General features: G+C 44.9%; 1 protein-coding gene across 3 annotated transcripts in view; it reads left to right on the plus strand.

Annotated features, from left to right (window-relative positions):
* LOC137625399 (high affinity cAMP-specific and IBMX-insensitive 3',5'-cyclic phosphodiesterase 8B-like) overlaps nucleotides 1–16,127 on the plus strand; it is a 324,266-nt gene that overhangs the window by 196,675 nt on the left and 111,464 nt on the right. For all 3 annotated transcript variants that reach the window (XM_068356283.1, XM_068356285.1, XM_068356284.1), the window contains 2 exons: nucleotides 112–251; nucleotides 14,208–14,353. In XM_068356283.1, coding sequence (XP_068212384.1) covers nucleotides 112–251; nucleotides 14,208–14,353 — 286 coding nt within the window. The remainder of the gene's footprint in view (nucleotides 1–111; nucleotides 252–14,207; nucleotides 14,354–16,127) is intronic.

Below are 16,127 nucleotides of genomic sequence, written 5' to 3' on the forward strand. Positions count from 1 at the left end.
TTCTGAAAATTTGACTATATTTATGCTTTAAGAAATAATCTGATGTATGTACTTACTTCACAACTCATATTACTCACAGTGATCAAACCATTGTATTATTTTTCTCTGAAGGTTAACTTGGACATCTCAGAAGCTGTGAATATGCAAATGAGAAGGGGGAGGGAGTGGGAGGGCATTGTTACTTGTCGCAGGAAATCCGGAGACACGATACACTTGCCGTCAAAAGTGATTCCGGTAGCTCCGTGTGCAAGGTATTTCTTCTTGAATTTTGTAGCTTCTTAACCCTCTGGGGGGATTCACTCGTATATCTTAATGTTAGCATTTCAGCTGCTAATGGCTTTTAACATATCAGAAGGGTAAGCATATCACTTCATGCAAGTGTAGATTAAAAAGTATGCATACATCGAGGAATTAAGGACATCAAATCTGGATTTGTTCCGCAACTGGAATACAAACCTACGCTATTTATATGGGTATTACTTTTGATGAAGCTGAAAGGACAAGCCATCAAAATTAAGCAAGGGTTAATTACCCATCCTGCTAGTTAGCAGGGGGTAGAGAGGGTAGCTAGTTGCCCCTTTCACTCACACACCTTTGTCTGTGCTTCACTTAGCTTTTGGCTCGGATGGAGAACGGTTGTTGCTGCTCTTCCTCCTCGCATATTTGAACTGCCATTAATCTTTTTGTCTTTTTCTTTTCAGTGTGTGTGTGTGTGTGTCTGCGTCTTCTTGCAGCCATGCGTACCTGCCCTGGTCCTGAGGGCCGCACCAGTGGTACCTTTATGTCCACTTCCCGACTTTCCTCTGAAGCTCCTGCTTGAACGGTCTATTCTGGGGGATCGTCGAACAGTAGCGTAGACCATTTAACTCCTGGCAACCTCGGTCCTCGAGAGACGGTGTTGTTTCTGCCTCTCTCTCTCTCTCTTGGGGGTTCCTTGTCTTTGTTTCCTCTTCTACAGGTTTGTCAGGCCCTCCTTCCAAGGAGGCTCTGCTGCAGTGTTCGTTGTCATCGGAGGTAGACCCTTTGGCCCTCGTCGGCGTCGTGGTGTCAGAGGACTCATCTGCTGCCCTGCCAACTGACACTCCTGCTTCTTTTGCTTCTTCTGCATTGCCAAAGACTTTGCTTCCCTCATGCTGACCATCCTTCGGGGAGGGGGGAGCAAAGACCTAGGCATATCTCTCATGCAAGTGTTGCCCCCCTCCCGAGGAGGTTCACTTTTAAAGACTCCTCTTCAGAGGCCTGCTGCTGTTAATGACCAGCTTACTGATCTTCCCGCTCCTATGGGGCGTCATCGTGATCGTAAACCCTGCCATTCTCGTCCCCCTCTTTGCTTTAAACATGCTCTTTCACATTCCTCTTTGGTTCATCAGCCTCGTCATCGCAGCTCTCCTCTTCAGTGGAGCCTTCTCGTCCTGCTTTTCCTGGTTCCCGTCCTTTGCCTGATTCGGACATTCACCTTCCTCCAGAGACTCTGCTGCTCGTCACCGAACCTTCTTTCGTAACTAGCCGCCGAAGGATCGTTAGCGATCCTCTTCGGATGATGTTCGCCCTTCTAAAGGGCATATCCCGTTGCCTGACCTACGTTAGGCTGCTCGCCATTCGCCTACTCGTCACTCTCCTGCTCATCAGTCTCCTGGTTTCTGTACAGCTGCTCGCCAACCTACCACTCGCTGATCATTGTCATCGCACCGATCCTTTGATTGGATTTTGCCCACGCTTCTTTCTCATGATTCTCCTGCTCACTTTTCTCCCTCTGATCACCGTTCACCAACGCTTCTTTCTACTACACACCATTCTCGCCGTTCATCGAAACAACGTGTCATGTCAGAACGTTGATCTCCCGCTAGCATTTCAGTAACACATTACTCATCCTCTTGTAGGGGGCCTGTGGTTATTTCATTGCTGACCGCTCGTCAGCATTCGCTTAAGCGTCAACGCTCTCCTACGCGTCGGCGACTGCAACCGCTTCAACGCTCTCCTACGCGTCGGCGACTGCAACTGCTTCAATGCTCTCTAAAGCGCCAGCCTTCACCCCTGCATCAGCTTTTGACTACGCGTCGTCGCTCGCCAACGCTCACCTACTTACCAGCACTTGCCAATGTGTCAGCAATCTCCTATACGTCAACGCTCTCCACGGCATCAAAGATCGCCAACGTGTAAACGCTTGTCAACGCATCCGCGTTTGCCAACGATCCAGCGACCTCTGGTGGATTAACGGCCAGAACATAAGGGGGAAGAGAACAGACAGCATCAGTCTTCGACTTCTAAGAAGTCACTGCAGGCCTCCAGGCCACAGGTAGGTGTGCACAAAGAAACTGAACAATAGCAAAATTGTAGGTCATCTCCTCCAAGAACTTCAGTCTTCTCTCAGAGGAGAAGTAGGTTTCCTCTCCGCATCCACTGTCTCCCCATTCCCAGCCCCGCAAAAGCATAACAGCTCGACTGCCGGGGAAGGAGGAAAGGGGCAAACAGGAAGAATTCAAGATCCTGAAGTTACCTGCCCCTAAGAAGAATTCAACTTAATCTAAGACTTCTGCTTCAGACCTCAAGCCTCCTCCGAGGGACCCTTCAGCTTCTTATCCTTCAGGGGATCTGTCAGACAGCGCCAGCGTTAGCAGACAACCATGGTTCGGAGCCTTAGTCAGGAAACCCTTTCTGACCAAGGACAGTAAAGGCACTAATTCCTCCCGAGGAGGGAGACAGTTTAGAGGTAGCGGCTAAGGTCCCAAATGCTAGGACAGGTGATCCCCCTGCTTGTCTACCAGTGGCGGGATGCTTACAGAGCTGCTGGAACAGGTGGAAGCAGCTCGGGGCCGAGCCCTGAACAGTCTCTGTGATTCGTTCAGGGTATCGCGTCCCGTTCATTTCATCTCTCCCTCCACTGATGAAGGAACCAATGACGATAAACTCCTTTGCGATGGGATCAGCAAAGGGTTGGCCCTTCCGGCCGAAGTCCAGACCATGTTGGAGAAGGGTGCTCTCTAGGAGGTCCTCGACAACTCCCCAGGCTTCTTCAGTCGACTCTTTCTTGGGAAAAAGGCGTCTGGGGGCTGGAGACCAGTCATCAACTTCTCAGCTCTGAACAAGTATGTCAAACAGACTTCGTTCAGCATGGAGAAGGCAGACATGGTCAGACAAGCAGTAAGACCACTGGACTTCATTTGCACACTGGACCTAAAGGACGCGTATTTCCAGATCCCAATCCATCCATCTTCAAGGAAGTATCTAAGATTCAGCCTAGACAACAGGAAATACCAGTTCAGGGTAATGTGCTTCGGTCTTTCCACAGCACCCCAAGTCCTCACCAGAGTGTTTGCCCCAGTATCATCCTGGCTCAAAGGATCAGCATCCATCTCCTCCGCTACCTGGACGACTGGCTGATCCTAGCAGACTCGGTGGCGTCCCTTCTTCAGCACCGAGACAAACTTATGAAGCTTTGCCAAGGTCTGGGGATCATGGTAAACCTTGAGAAATCATCCCTGCTTCCCACTCAAAGACTGGTATACCTAGGAATGATTTTAGACACCAATCTTCTTAAAGTTTTCCCATCAGATGACAGGGTAGTGAGGCTGAGGAAGGTCGCGAGACCTTTCTCAGACAAGAAGAACTCGCAACCCAGAAGCAGCTATGTCTCCTCGGACACCTATCATCTCTGCCCGTCTAGTTGCCTACGGCCGCCTCAGGATGCGACTCCTGCGGTGGCTGCTAAAGTCCAATTAGAATCAGGCCTTCGATGCCCCGGACACTCTGATCCCCATGGAACCAGATGAACAGACGGACCTCGAATGGTGGGTGGCAGACGAGAATCTGCAGAGGGATGCAGATCTTCTTGTCCTCCCCCTCAGACTTGATGCTGTTTTCTGACACTTCAAACAATGGTGGGGGCCACATGTGCTGTACCTCACAACCTCAGGCCTTTGGTCAGAATTCTTAAAGTACCATCACATAAACCTCTTAAGACATGAAGGTCATTTAAAAGTTCCGTCAATTCCTGGCGGTCTCTCTTATCAGCCTGCTTCATTCCCGCCAAAAGGAATGTGCTCGCCGACAATCTGTGCAGAGCAACTCTGATAGTAGATACCGAATGGTCTTTGGATCATCTAGTAGCCAACAAAGTCCTTACTTTGTTGGGTTCTCCGACAGTGGACCTGTTTGCAACGGCCCTGAAGTAAAGGCTCCCGTTGTACTGCTCCCCAGTCCCAGATCCCAAGGCTTTTTAGCAAGATGCATTCCAACAACACGGTAGGACAACATCGATATTATGCCTTTTTCCCGTTCTGTCTGATGAGGACAGTACTCAACAAGTCCAGAACATTGGTTAACCTCTGTGATCCTCATAGCTCTGCCATGGTATCTTGCAGAATGGTTCCCGGTCCTTCTGCAGCTCCTGACGGAGCCCCCAAGAGAACTTCTTCCACGACACAATCTACTCAGACAACCACATGTCAAAATTTACCACAAAGCCGTAGCTTCGCTACGACACGCCTGGAGACTATCCAGCATCTCCTCACTCAGAGAGGATTTTCGCAACGAGTTGCGACTAGGATGTCTGGATATCTGCGAAAATCTTCAGCATCAGTCTACCAAGCAAAGTGGAACATCTGTGGTTGGTGTCATGGAAGGGCTATCTCTCCACTCAGTGCCACTATTCCAGCAATAGCGGAGTTCCTTGTCTATTTGCGAGAGGAAATGCGCCTCTCAGTTTCGGCGGTGAAAGGGTATTGTCAGCCTTGAGCCTTTAAATTGAAAGGAATGGACATATCCCCAGAACTCTCTTTACTTATATGGAGTTAAGAACCTATCTGTCCTCAGTCGGAAAGGAGACCTTCCCCCTTGGAACGTGGTTCGAGTTCTAAAAAGACCTCCCTACGAACCATTTCGCCAGGCAACAGATCGCCACCTTACTTGGAAGTTGGTGTTCTTACTCACCTTGGCTTCAGCCAAATGAGTCAATGAACTACTTCTTCTTTGTCTACATCTTTTCCCACTTCTATGTGGTGTCGATGTTTCTGGTCAGCTTTCTCCATCTACCTTTGTTCCACACTTCATCACCGGTTAATCCCTTTTAATCAAAGGTCATCCTTGATACAGTCCACCCACCTTCGCTTTGGTCTCCCTCTTCTTCTTGATCCCTGTACCTCCATTTCCATCACTCTCCTCCCAATATACTGTTCATCTCTTCTCATGACATGACCATACCACCTCAGTCTACTTTCTTGGATCTTATCTGATAGTTTTCTAACTCCTGTGGTACCCCTAATTACTTCATTCCGTATCTTATCTCTTCTTGTCACCCCACACATCCATCTCAACATCCTCATCTCTGCCACATCCATCTTCTTCTCTTCTGTTTTCTTTATTGCCCACGTCTCCGCTCCATACATCATTGCCAGTCTCACTACTGTCCTTTGTACTTTACCTTTCAACTTAACATAGTCTTAAATACTACGTCGCCCAGTCAAGGGGATGGGGAGAGGTAACGTTCAGCTTCGTCCCTGAGTTTGTTGCCAAGACTCAGAATCCAGGGGTATTGGATCCTAGATTCGATTCCTTTCGGATAATGAGTCTGCGCTCTGTAACTGACAATCCAGATCATTTGTTACTATGCCCATGTAAGGAGTTTGAGGCTCTACCTCGAAAGAACAGCGGCAAGTTGTCCCCGGATGCTTTTGCTCTTCGTCAGCACCAGGAGAAACAAGAGGAGGATCACTAAGAACACCATCTCAGCATGGATTTGCTGAGTCATCGACCACACTCTGAATCCAGATCCTCCTCCAACATGTCGACCGGAGCACACGATGTCAGGGGCATAGCTATGTCCCTGGCCTTTAAGAGAAAATACTTTGCAATGCAGGTTTTACAAGCGGGGGTGTGGAAGTGTGAATCGACTTTCACAGCCCATTGCCTGCAAGACGTGACCCACAGGAGACTTGATACGTTTTCTATCGGTCCTTTGGTGGCTGCACAACAGCTGGTTTAGTACTTCAAGCTCCTTATTGGACAAGTAGCAGACAGTTGAGGGCACTGTGACCGTGTTTTAGTCTGTGTGAATGAAAGGGAATGACTGGCTCTTTTCTTTTCTTTTCTTCATCCTCCCCTCTCTTGGGGTAGGCAGCATCCTGGGTCCTCTGCACAAGCTGGCCTCAACCACTGTAGGTAAACCATATCTCCCTTGTGGACCTAGTATTGGGTTAATACTGTTACGTCCCCATACCCTAGCGAGGTGGTATTAGGAAAGTCTTGGTCAACTCGATTATTTCCTACAAGACTTGGAATAACTTATACCTCGGCAGTCACATTGCTAGTAACTCGACAAAGCTTGCGTGGGCTGCAGACCCTGCGTAGCAAGGTTTAGCGAGTGATAGGGTCTCCTTATTTTTTGTAGGAACCTACATAAGTAAAGGAAACCCGGGTAAAGCCAAAAAGCCATATTGGCAGGGACATCCATCCTCCTAATGGGTGAGTCACCCCTATAAATAGCGTAGATTTGTATTCCAGTTACGGAACAAATGACAAATTTGGAAGTAATTTGTATTTTTCCTAACGATACAAACCTTTAGCTATTTATACAAACTTACCTGCCAACCCTGTCCCCCTTGAAGTCTTACCTTTAGGCAAAGTGGAGCACAGTTACAGGTGTGTGAGAGGGGTAGCTAGCTACCCTCCCTACCCCCCCGCTAACTAGCAGGATGGGTAGTTAACCCTCGCTAAATTTTAATGGCTTGTCCTTTCAGCTTCCCCGAAAGTGATACCCCATTAAATAGCTTAAAGGTTTGTAGCGTTAGGAAAAATACAATTACTTCCAAATTTGTCATGTTGAATGGCATTTCAACTGGAAAAATACTACTAAATTTTTCTCAAATGTACAAAATGATTGCATGAAGAGTACATTATATTTTTCAATATTAAACTTAGCCGGTGATCATATAAGCTGTCAGCTCTGCTGCCCGACAGAAAAACCTAAGGACAAAATACGCCAGCGATCGCTATACAGGTGGGGGTGTACATCAACTGCGCCATCTGTCGAGCAGGTACTCAAGTACTCCATGTCAACACAGAACCAATTTTCTCTCTGTCGTGCCACTGGCAAGACCTACTAAATACGCTGTTACTAACTGGATTTGTTTTCACAACATTTGGTGAAGTACACTATTCTAGTTTTGAGCTTTCGCTATGCAGGGGTTTTATCTTCATCTCAAAACTTGAACTCGTTTTGGATAGATTTAATTATGGTGACAAAGAGAGTATGGACTCTCTTTCACTTTTAAATGGCCGACCCTTCCCTTAGACGGAAGTGTGTTTAGGTTTTTAGTAATTTTGCTTAACACGTTATAGATCTATATATTTTATATCTCTCCGCCTTTATTAGGCCTCTTCGATTAACTTTCCATTTATTATAAACATATAGAAATAAATTTTTATGTTTTGTTTATATGCGACCTTTCCTGATAGTAGGCGGTCCTATCTTGGAACCGAAGTTAATCAACGTTGAGCCCGTTATATCGTATTTAGCCTTTAAAGAATTTAAAACTTTTTAAATTTAATGTTTTATGAAAGAATTTCTTTGATAGTCTCGTACTGTTTTCAAAGATGAACTAACGTTTAGTTTTTTTAGACTACGCAGTTGTTGACGTTCAGGACGTTCAACATGCGCTCTATCGTTACGATAGAGAGAGAGTGTATCACGGTTTCACTTTGCAGTAAGAGTAAATCGATTCTGACGTTTCGTTCATTCTTTCTTAGCTTAAATGGTTTAAATTCTAAATTAAAGGAACTTTTTATTTGGAAAACCTTTCAGTTTTTTCCTTTAGCCAAATAACATGTTTTGACGATATATAATTGGGCTCTTCTCTCAGGTGCGAATCAAGAGAGAAAGAGAGAGAGAGATAGAGACGGAGGGAGAGAGAGGAGAAAAAACGTTCCGTTCAAGCGGGTAACGTTGTTCTCGTGTTACTCTCCTCCCTAGTCGCTGTACGGGGAAGAAGGTAAAACGTTTCTAGGGTTTTATTCTTGTCCCCAGGCTATGTGCGGTGAGAGATTGTAAACGTAGTTTATTTGAACTAGTGTTTAGTCTCTTTCCCAGCCACTGAATTCTTTATCTTTATATATGTTTTCTGTTTTTGCTAGTATTAATGAGCTGCATTATACGACTGTTTTCGCAATTACTACCTTTTAATGAAGGGTAGAATTGCGTGTTTCAGGTAGAAATCAGTAAAAGTTTCGATTTCAGTGAAATAAGTGCAAAACAGAAAATCGAAGTGATAAAGTGATATGCGCAAAGTGTTACAGTGTTGCGTCCGAGGGTTCGTCTGTTCGTGCCTGTCGTTCACCTAGTCCGGGACCTCTTGCAAGCTCCCAAGCCCAGGGGAGAAGTAATGTCGAACGACTTATGGGTTCGTCAGGCCTTGATCAACGAACAGACGTTTCCCTCCGTGGTTTCGGGCGTATCTACCCAAGATCGCCCCACCCACACAAAGACGAGAGAGCCCATTTACTTCTCGTCTGCGGAAGAGCTTTCTCGTAAGAAACCATGGACCAAGGTCTCGCAGCTTATTAAGCGCAAGTCGGTCCCTTCCGCGCAAGTCCAACGGCCCAGGTGTAGCCACTGGGTCAGTTCGGACTCGCTGCAGTCTTCCGATGACTGCACACCTCCTAAGAGAGGCAAAGTGGTACCGCAACAGGCAGTAACACCGTCTGTTGCCGCACCTGCTGCTGTAGACCCTAAGTGGTCTTTGCTACAGTCTATGCAGACACAGTTAGCATCTTTTATGCAGGAGTATCGTGTGGAGAAGGTTGACGCTGCACCCGTTAGCCTACAACCAACCACGGTTGTGCGTACAGTAGACACTGATGCTACCTGCTCCCGCACTCCGCCTGTGAGAGTTCCACCACCCATGCGCAGTGTACCCTGCCAGCCGCACGTTGACGTTCACAGACGCACGCTACCCTCCGTTGACGTTCGCGAGTTACCACAACAACAGGAGGGTGGAGTTATGTTGCTTTGTTTTGACGCTGTGCGTCAACCTCCGCAACCCACTGTGGTTACCGCTACTCGCCCGCAGCAGACTAGTCAGTCAGGAGTAGAGGCTTTGCTTCCCCACACAGCTATGGTTGTTGCCAGCTCACAGACTGTCAAGCAGTTACATGACGTTGCCTTCTGGTCTGCTACTAATGCACCAGTGCTGTATGTCCTCACGCACCTGTTGTGGTTGACAGTTCAGTTTTTGACAGTTCACAGACTGTCAAGCAGTTACATAACGTTGCCTTCTGGTCTGCTGCTAATGCACCAGTGAGACCCTCACTGAGATAACCTAGCTTTTATCGGACAAGGTTCCTGTAGATGAGAAAGTGCTGTTCTCCCTCCTACTGATATTCCTTTGAGGACTCTGTCATTTGGAGAGGAGCCTTAAGCTGCTTAGCCTCCTATGGACTTTAATTAAATCATGATGATTTTTTAAGGATCTTCGTCCGGATCTTGTAACTGCTGCTCCTCGTTCGCCTAACGTCAGAACATACACTAGGCCTAGCTACTTCGAAGCCGTTGTTGTTAAGCTAGTGCTCTCTCGCTCTCCTAGAGAGCGTTACGTTGGCTAGGCGACTGGTTTTTGCACCAGGAGGAGTTTTAGGGATACAGCCTTTGATTTCCCTTCTTTTAAACTGGCTTATAGAGCGAGAGTCTGATAGGACACGAGAGAAGTTCTCGGCTTGGGAGTTCATGCCTCTGCCCAGATAGACTTCTCAATTCTGGTAGACTCGCCCTGGCGCCTAGCCAGGAGACGCTCCAAGTTGTTTACAGGTCAACTTCTCAATTTTTGTCGAGCCTTTGAAGTTTTGCTGTACTATTATGTCACTCATAACAAGGCTTCCAGGGATGGTAAATGGTTCCGCCTCAGTCGCTAACCCCGTCTGTTGCCACACCTGCTCCCGTAGACCCTAAATGGGCTTTGCTGCAAGACATGCAGTCCAAGCTTGTGTCCTTGATAGAGGACTTAAATACGGAGAAGAACCTTCTGGCCAACAACCTTCCAACCGGTTGGTTGTGCGCCCTGTTGACGCTGAGGTATTCTACTCGCGTCTGCCAGTTGAGGTGGTTCCTCCACCGATGCGACCCAGTGTGGGTTGCCAGTCGCACGTTGACGTTAAGCGACGCTCGGAGGTGGTTGTTGACGTTCAGTGTGTCACTAGGAAGACGTTCAACAACCAGCAGAGGTGACTTGTTGTGACGCAGTGCGTCAACCTCAGCAACCCGGTAGGGTGTTGACTGCACAACCCAGACAGTCTAGACAGTTTCGGGTTGACGCTGTACTTCCTCGCGCACCCATGGTTGTTGACAGTTCACAGACTGTGCAGCAGTGCCATGATATTGCGTCCGGCTCCGTCACGCATCCACCAGTGCGACCGGATTCAGCGAGTCAGACGTTGCCCACTCCGTTGCCGTTTCCTCATCAGTTTCGGATGAGGAACCCTCTGATGAGGACGTTGCTGAACAAGACGATCAACCCCCAGCCCTGCTATCCATCCAGAAGATGCTGAAGAAGGAACGCTGCCCAGTCAGGCTGTGGATGAGTCTGGTAGGGACACTGTCATCCGTGGATCAATTTGTGTCACTAGGAAGACTACACCTCCGTCCTCTTCTATACCATCTAGCTTTTCACTGGAAAAAGGACAAGACGCTAGAAGCGGTCTCGATCCCGGTTTCCGGAAAGATAAAGTCTGGTCTGACTTGGTGAAAGGACTATATCAACCTTAGAGAGGGTCTTCCCCTGACTGTTCAGACTCCCAACCACGTTCTCTTCTCGGACGCATCGGACGTAGGCTGGGGTGCGACATTAGACGGTAGGGAATGCTCGGGATTATGGAACTCGAGTCAAAGGACAATGCATTTCAACTGCAAGAAGCTACTGGCAGTACGTCTGACCTGGAAAAGCTTCAGGTCTCTCCTTCAAGGCAAAGTGGTGGAGGTGAACTCGGACAACACCACGGCTTTGGCGTACATCTCCAAGCAAGGAGGGACCTACTCTCTGACATTGTACGAGATCGCAAGGGACCTCCTCACCTGGTCAAAAGGTCTAGACATTTCACTAGTAACGAGGTTCATCCAAGGCAACTTGAATGTCATGGCAGATTGTCTCAGTCGGAAGGGACAAATAATTCCAACAGAATGGACCCTCCACAAGGATGTATGCAAGAGACTTTGGGCCACCTGGGGCCAGCCAACCATAGATCTCTTCGCAACCTCGATGACCAAGAGGCTCCCAATTTTTTGCTCACCAATCCCGGACCCAGCAGCAGTTCATATAGATGCCTTTCTACTAGATTGGTCACATCTAGATCTATATGCATTCCCTCCGTTCAAGATTGTCAACAAGGTACTGCAGAAGTTCGCCTCTCACGAAGGGACAAGGTTGACGCTAGTTGCTTCCCTCTGCCCGCGAGAGAATGGCTCACCGAAGTACTTCGATGGCTAGTAGACGTTCCCAGAACACTTCCCCTAAGGGTGGACCTTCTACGTCAGCCACGCGTAAAGAAGGTACTGTACACCAAGGCCTCCACGCTCTTCGTCTGACTGCCTTCAGACTATCGAAAGACTCTCGAGAGCTAGAGGCTTTTCGAAGGAGGCAAACAGAGCGATTGCTAGAGCAAGGAGAACATCCACCCTTAGAGTCTACCAATCGAAGTGGGAAATCTTCCGAAACTGGTGCAAGTCAGTATCTGTATCCTCGACCAGTACCTCTGTAACTCATAGCTGACTTTCTCTTATATCTGAGGAAAGAACGATCTCTTTCAGCTCCCACTATCAAGGGTTACAGAAGCATGTTGGCATCAGTCTTCCGTCACAGAGGCTTAGATCTTTCCAACAATAAAGATCTACAGGACCTCCTTAAGTCTTTTGAGACCACGAAGGAGCGTCGTTTGGTTACACCTGGTTGGAATTTAGACGTGGTACTAAGATTCCTTATGTCAGACAGGTTCGAACCGCTACAATCAGCCTCCCTGAAAGATCTCACCTTTAAGACTCTTTTCCTGATATGCTTAGCCACAGCTAAAAGAGTCAGTGAGATTCATGCCTTCAGCAAGAACATCGGATTCTCATCCGAAACGGCTACATGTTCTACAACTTGGTTTTCTAGCCAAACATGAGCTGCCTTCTCGGCCTTGACCAATATCGTTCGATATTCCAAACTTATCGTATGGTTGGAAATGAACTAGAAAGAGTCTTATGTCCTGTAAGAGCTCTTAAGTTCTATTTAAAAACCTTTACGAGGCCCGTCTGAAGCTTTATGGTGTTCAGTTAAGAATCCATCTTTGCCTATGTCAAAGAATGCTTTATCCTATTTTATCAGACTGTTAATACGAGAAGCTCATTCCCATCTGAATGAGGAAGACCAAGCTTTGCTGAAGGTAAGGACACACGAAGTTAGAGCTGTCGCAACTTCCGTGGCCTTTAAACAAAATAGATCTCTGCAAAGTATAATCGACGCAACCTATTGGAAAAGCAAATCAGTGTTCGCGTCTTTTTATCTTAAGAATGTCCAGTCTCTTTACGAGAACTGCTACACTCTGGGACCATTCGTAGCAACGAGTGCAGTAGTGGGTGAGGGCTCAACCACTACAATTCCCTAATTCCATAACCTTTTTAATCTTTCTCTTGAAATGTTTTATTATTGTTTTTGGGTTGTCCGGAAGGCTAAGAAGCCTTTCGCATCCTACTTGATTTGGCGGGTGGTCAAAGTCATTTCTTGAGAAGCGCCTAGATTAGAGGTTTTGATGAGGTCCTTTAGTATGGGTTGCAACCCTTCATACTTCAGCTCCTAGGAGTCGCTCAGCATCCTATGAGGATCGCGAGGCTCAGTAAGGAAGACGTACTTAAAAAGGCAGAGTAATTGTTCAAGTCGACTTCCTTACCAGGTACTTATTTATTTTATGTTTGTTATTTTGAATAACTGCTAAAATGAAATACAAAATACTTAGCTCATAATAATGTCAACATGTAATGCTGGTCTCTACCCACCCCCCTGGGTGTGAATCAGCTTATATGATCACCGGCTAAGTTTAATATTGAAAAATGTTATTTTTATTAATAAAATAAATTTTTGAATATACTTACCCGGTGATCATATATTAAAGGACCCTCCCTTCCTCCCCAATAGAGACCCAGTGGGCCGAGGAGAAAATTGGTTCTGTGTTGACATGGAGTACTTGAGTACCTGCTCGACAGATGGCGCAGTTGATGTACACCCCCACCTGTATAGCGATCGCTGGCGTATTTTGTCCTTAGGTTTTTCTGTCGGGCAGCAGAGCTGACAGCTTATATGATCACCGGGTAAGTATATTCAAAAATTTATTTTATTAATAAAAATAACATATCTGAAAACTTGAGATACTAATTATCACAACTTCCTGCCTAAGGTTGCTTTAGAAATGGAAAAGGAAGTTTTCTAAAAAAGCACCCTCTTCAGAAGTATGCATTTTAAGATCTGTTAATACAATAAGTTTTGTAATAAAGCTTTGCAAATACAAGAAAGGATTGTGTGTAGCTAAACATATCTTCTTTTGAATAGACGGCAAAACATGATGAGGATTCGTCTGAGATGTGAAATATGTGAAATATTTTAATAGATGTCACATAGTTATTATGATCTTTATGTTAATCAAGATTGTTCAGAATATTAACAAAATTTACTTGAAAAATTATAAAGAAATTTAGAATTATATTTCAGATGTTAACTGCCAAATTCAAACTTAGGTTTCTTTAAATTACAAAGGTAATAATTAAGATTCCTAGCATATCCTTATATGAACTTTTGCCTTGTACATTGTCTTGGAGTCACGTATGGATGTTACGTCAACAGATATTGTTAACAAATATATTTGTAAAGTGAGATTGGTTTAAAAGGTGGATATTACTGTATCTAAATATGTAAAGTATCTCTTTAAGTTGCATGAGATTCTTAAAATGAAAAATACTAAGTTACATTGGGCTTAACCTTTGCTAAATGAAATACTCTACACATTATTTATAAGATACAGTATATTAGAACAAGAGTTGATATTTTTTTTTATTAAAACACATCTTAATAACTGTAAATGCATAAATTTTCAAAATAATGTTTGGTAATTTCTACAGCCTATCCGATTTGCATTACTTGAAATTTATCGTATTTAATATATCTATCACATTATTAAAACTAGCAATTAATTTTCAGAAAAAATGAATACTTTGTTTATAGCAGTGATACACACGCTCTTGACCGTTTGGAGTTTCCAGGGTCCACAGACCACTTTCATCCTCGGGGCTCCATTAAATCCCTTAGAAAGGGATCTTACGACATTCGCTCGCTCAACAGTGATGGTAAGTTTTGTAATCCGTGTGTTCCAGTATCAGACGAAGTCTCTTTTTGTCTGATAAAAACCTCAATGGATAGTTTCATTTGCTTCTTTCAAGCCAGGTCTGATTGAATTCACTTGTTTTTATGGTGCTCCAAAATTGGTAAACTAGTACGGTGTGTTATCAACTAAAAGAAGTACTGTATCTATGCACATTTTGACTGTTCTAACTTCGATTAACTCTGCAGTAATTGCAGATTCCTGAGTTATCCTTGTACCATTCTTGAGCTTAACTCAATACTTCTTTGTGTGATAACGAGGGTAATATCTCTCTCTCTCTCTCTCTCTCTCTCTCTCTCTCTCTCTCTCTCTCTCTCTCTCTCTCTCTCTCTCTCTCTCACAACACAGTAGATTATGAATTGTGTGTGTCTCCAGTCGACAACCTGTATATGAATAGGTACTGGATATCATATGGCATTAAGCTTCTTGAACTCCATCAAGAACTTTTGGAATTCCTTCACTCGTGAGGCCTTAACCTGTGCGAACATGTTCTTTGCATAATACACCTTTTGAATGTAGTCGCGTAGCTGCGGTTAAATGGTGGGACGACCCTCGTCATTTTACCCAGGCAGTGTCTTTGGAAGCTAGTGTTCCAGACATTTTTGATATCCATTTTAATACGGTTCTTTATGAATACTTAGGGAGCTGTCCTGATGCCTAAACTTGCTTTTGAATAGGAATATCTTTAAATTGTTAATAAATTGAAGGATCTTGTATCGAAAAGATCCAATCTCCTTTCTTCAATGCTCCCAGGACTGTTTAATATGGCATTTCCATCAAAAACTTTGTGAGGGTTGTAAACCTGTTTAGAATTGCAACATTTAGAACCAACCTCCAGCTCCCTAATGCCTTGGGCACTAGGACCCACCTGTTGTAAAACCCTGGAGAGTAATCTCAGTCATGTTCGTCTGGAATACCATGGGAGCTCTTTTTAAGTGCTCAGTTACCAGCTAAACTATCTTTTCATAAGAAAAACTGTTGTGAATCACTTTCCTAACTGTATTTGAATCACAATCCTATCCCTATTTGATCTGTATCAAATAACCTTAAATCCCCAAAACATAATCTGGACCGCAAGTAGACAAGAGTCTGAAGTACATGAACATGACGAGGAACCAAAAAGACAAAGGAGCTATGGTATATCTATTCTAATATGATTGCCATGAACCTCCAGGCTAACTTGATACCTTAATAGGGGGTAGGCTTATTACTGGGAAAGAAAACAGGAATTTTTCTAGTTTCAGGGTAGACATTGACATTTAACCAGCTTCGAGAGGGAAGCACTATGAACATTATGTTAGCATAGAAATAATTTTATTTTCAAAATTCTATTTATCAACCAAGATAAAAAGGAAAATAAACAGCATTCCAATACCGTTATATGTAGGGAGCTATAGTTATTATTATTATTTATTATTACTTGCTAAGCTACAACCCTAGTTGGAAATGCAGGATGCTATAAGCCTAAGGGCTCCAAGAAGGAAAATAGCCCAGTGAGGAAAGGAAACAAGAAAAAATGAAATATTTTAAGAAGAGAAACGTTAAAATAAATATCTCCTATATAAACTATGTAACAAAACAGGAGGAAGAGAAATAATATAGAATAGTCTGCCCAAGTGTACCTTCAAGCAAGAGAACTCTAACCCAAGACAGTGGAAGACCATGGTATAGAAGCTATGGCACTACCCAAGACTAGAGAACAATTGTTTGATTTTGGAGTGTCCTTCTCCTAGAAGAGA

The sequence above is a fragment of the Palaemon carinicauda genome, chromosome 32 (genome assembly GCF_036898095.1).
Source record: "Palaemon carinicauda isolate YSFRI2023 chromosome 32, ASM3689809v2, whole genome shotgun sequence".
Classification (NCBI taxonomy): domain Eukaryota; kingdom Metazoa; phylum Arthropoda; class Malacostraca; order Decapoda; family Palaemonidae; genus Palaemon; species Palaemon carinicauda.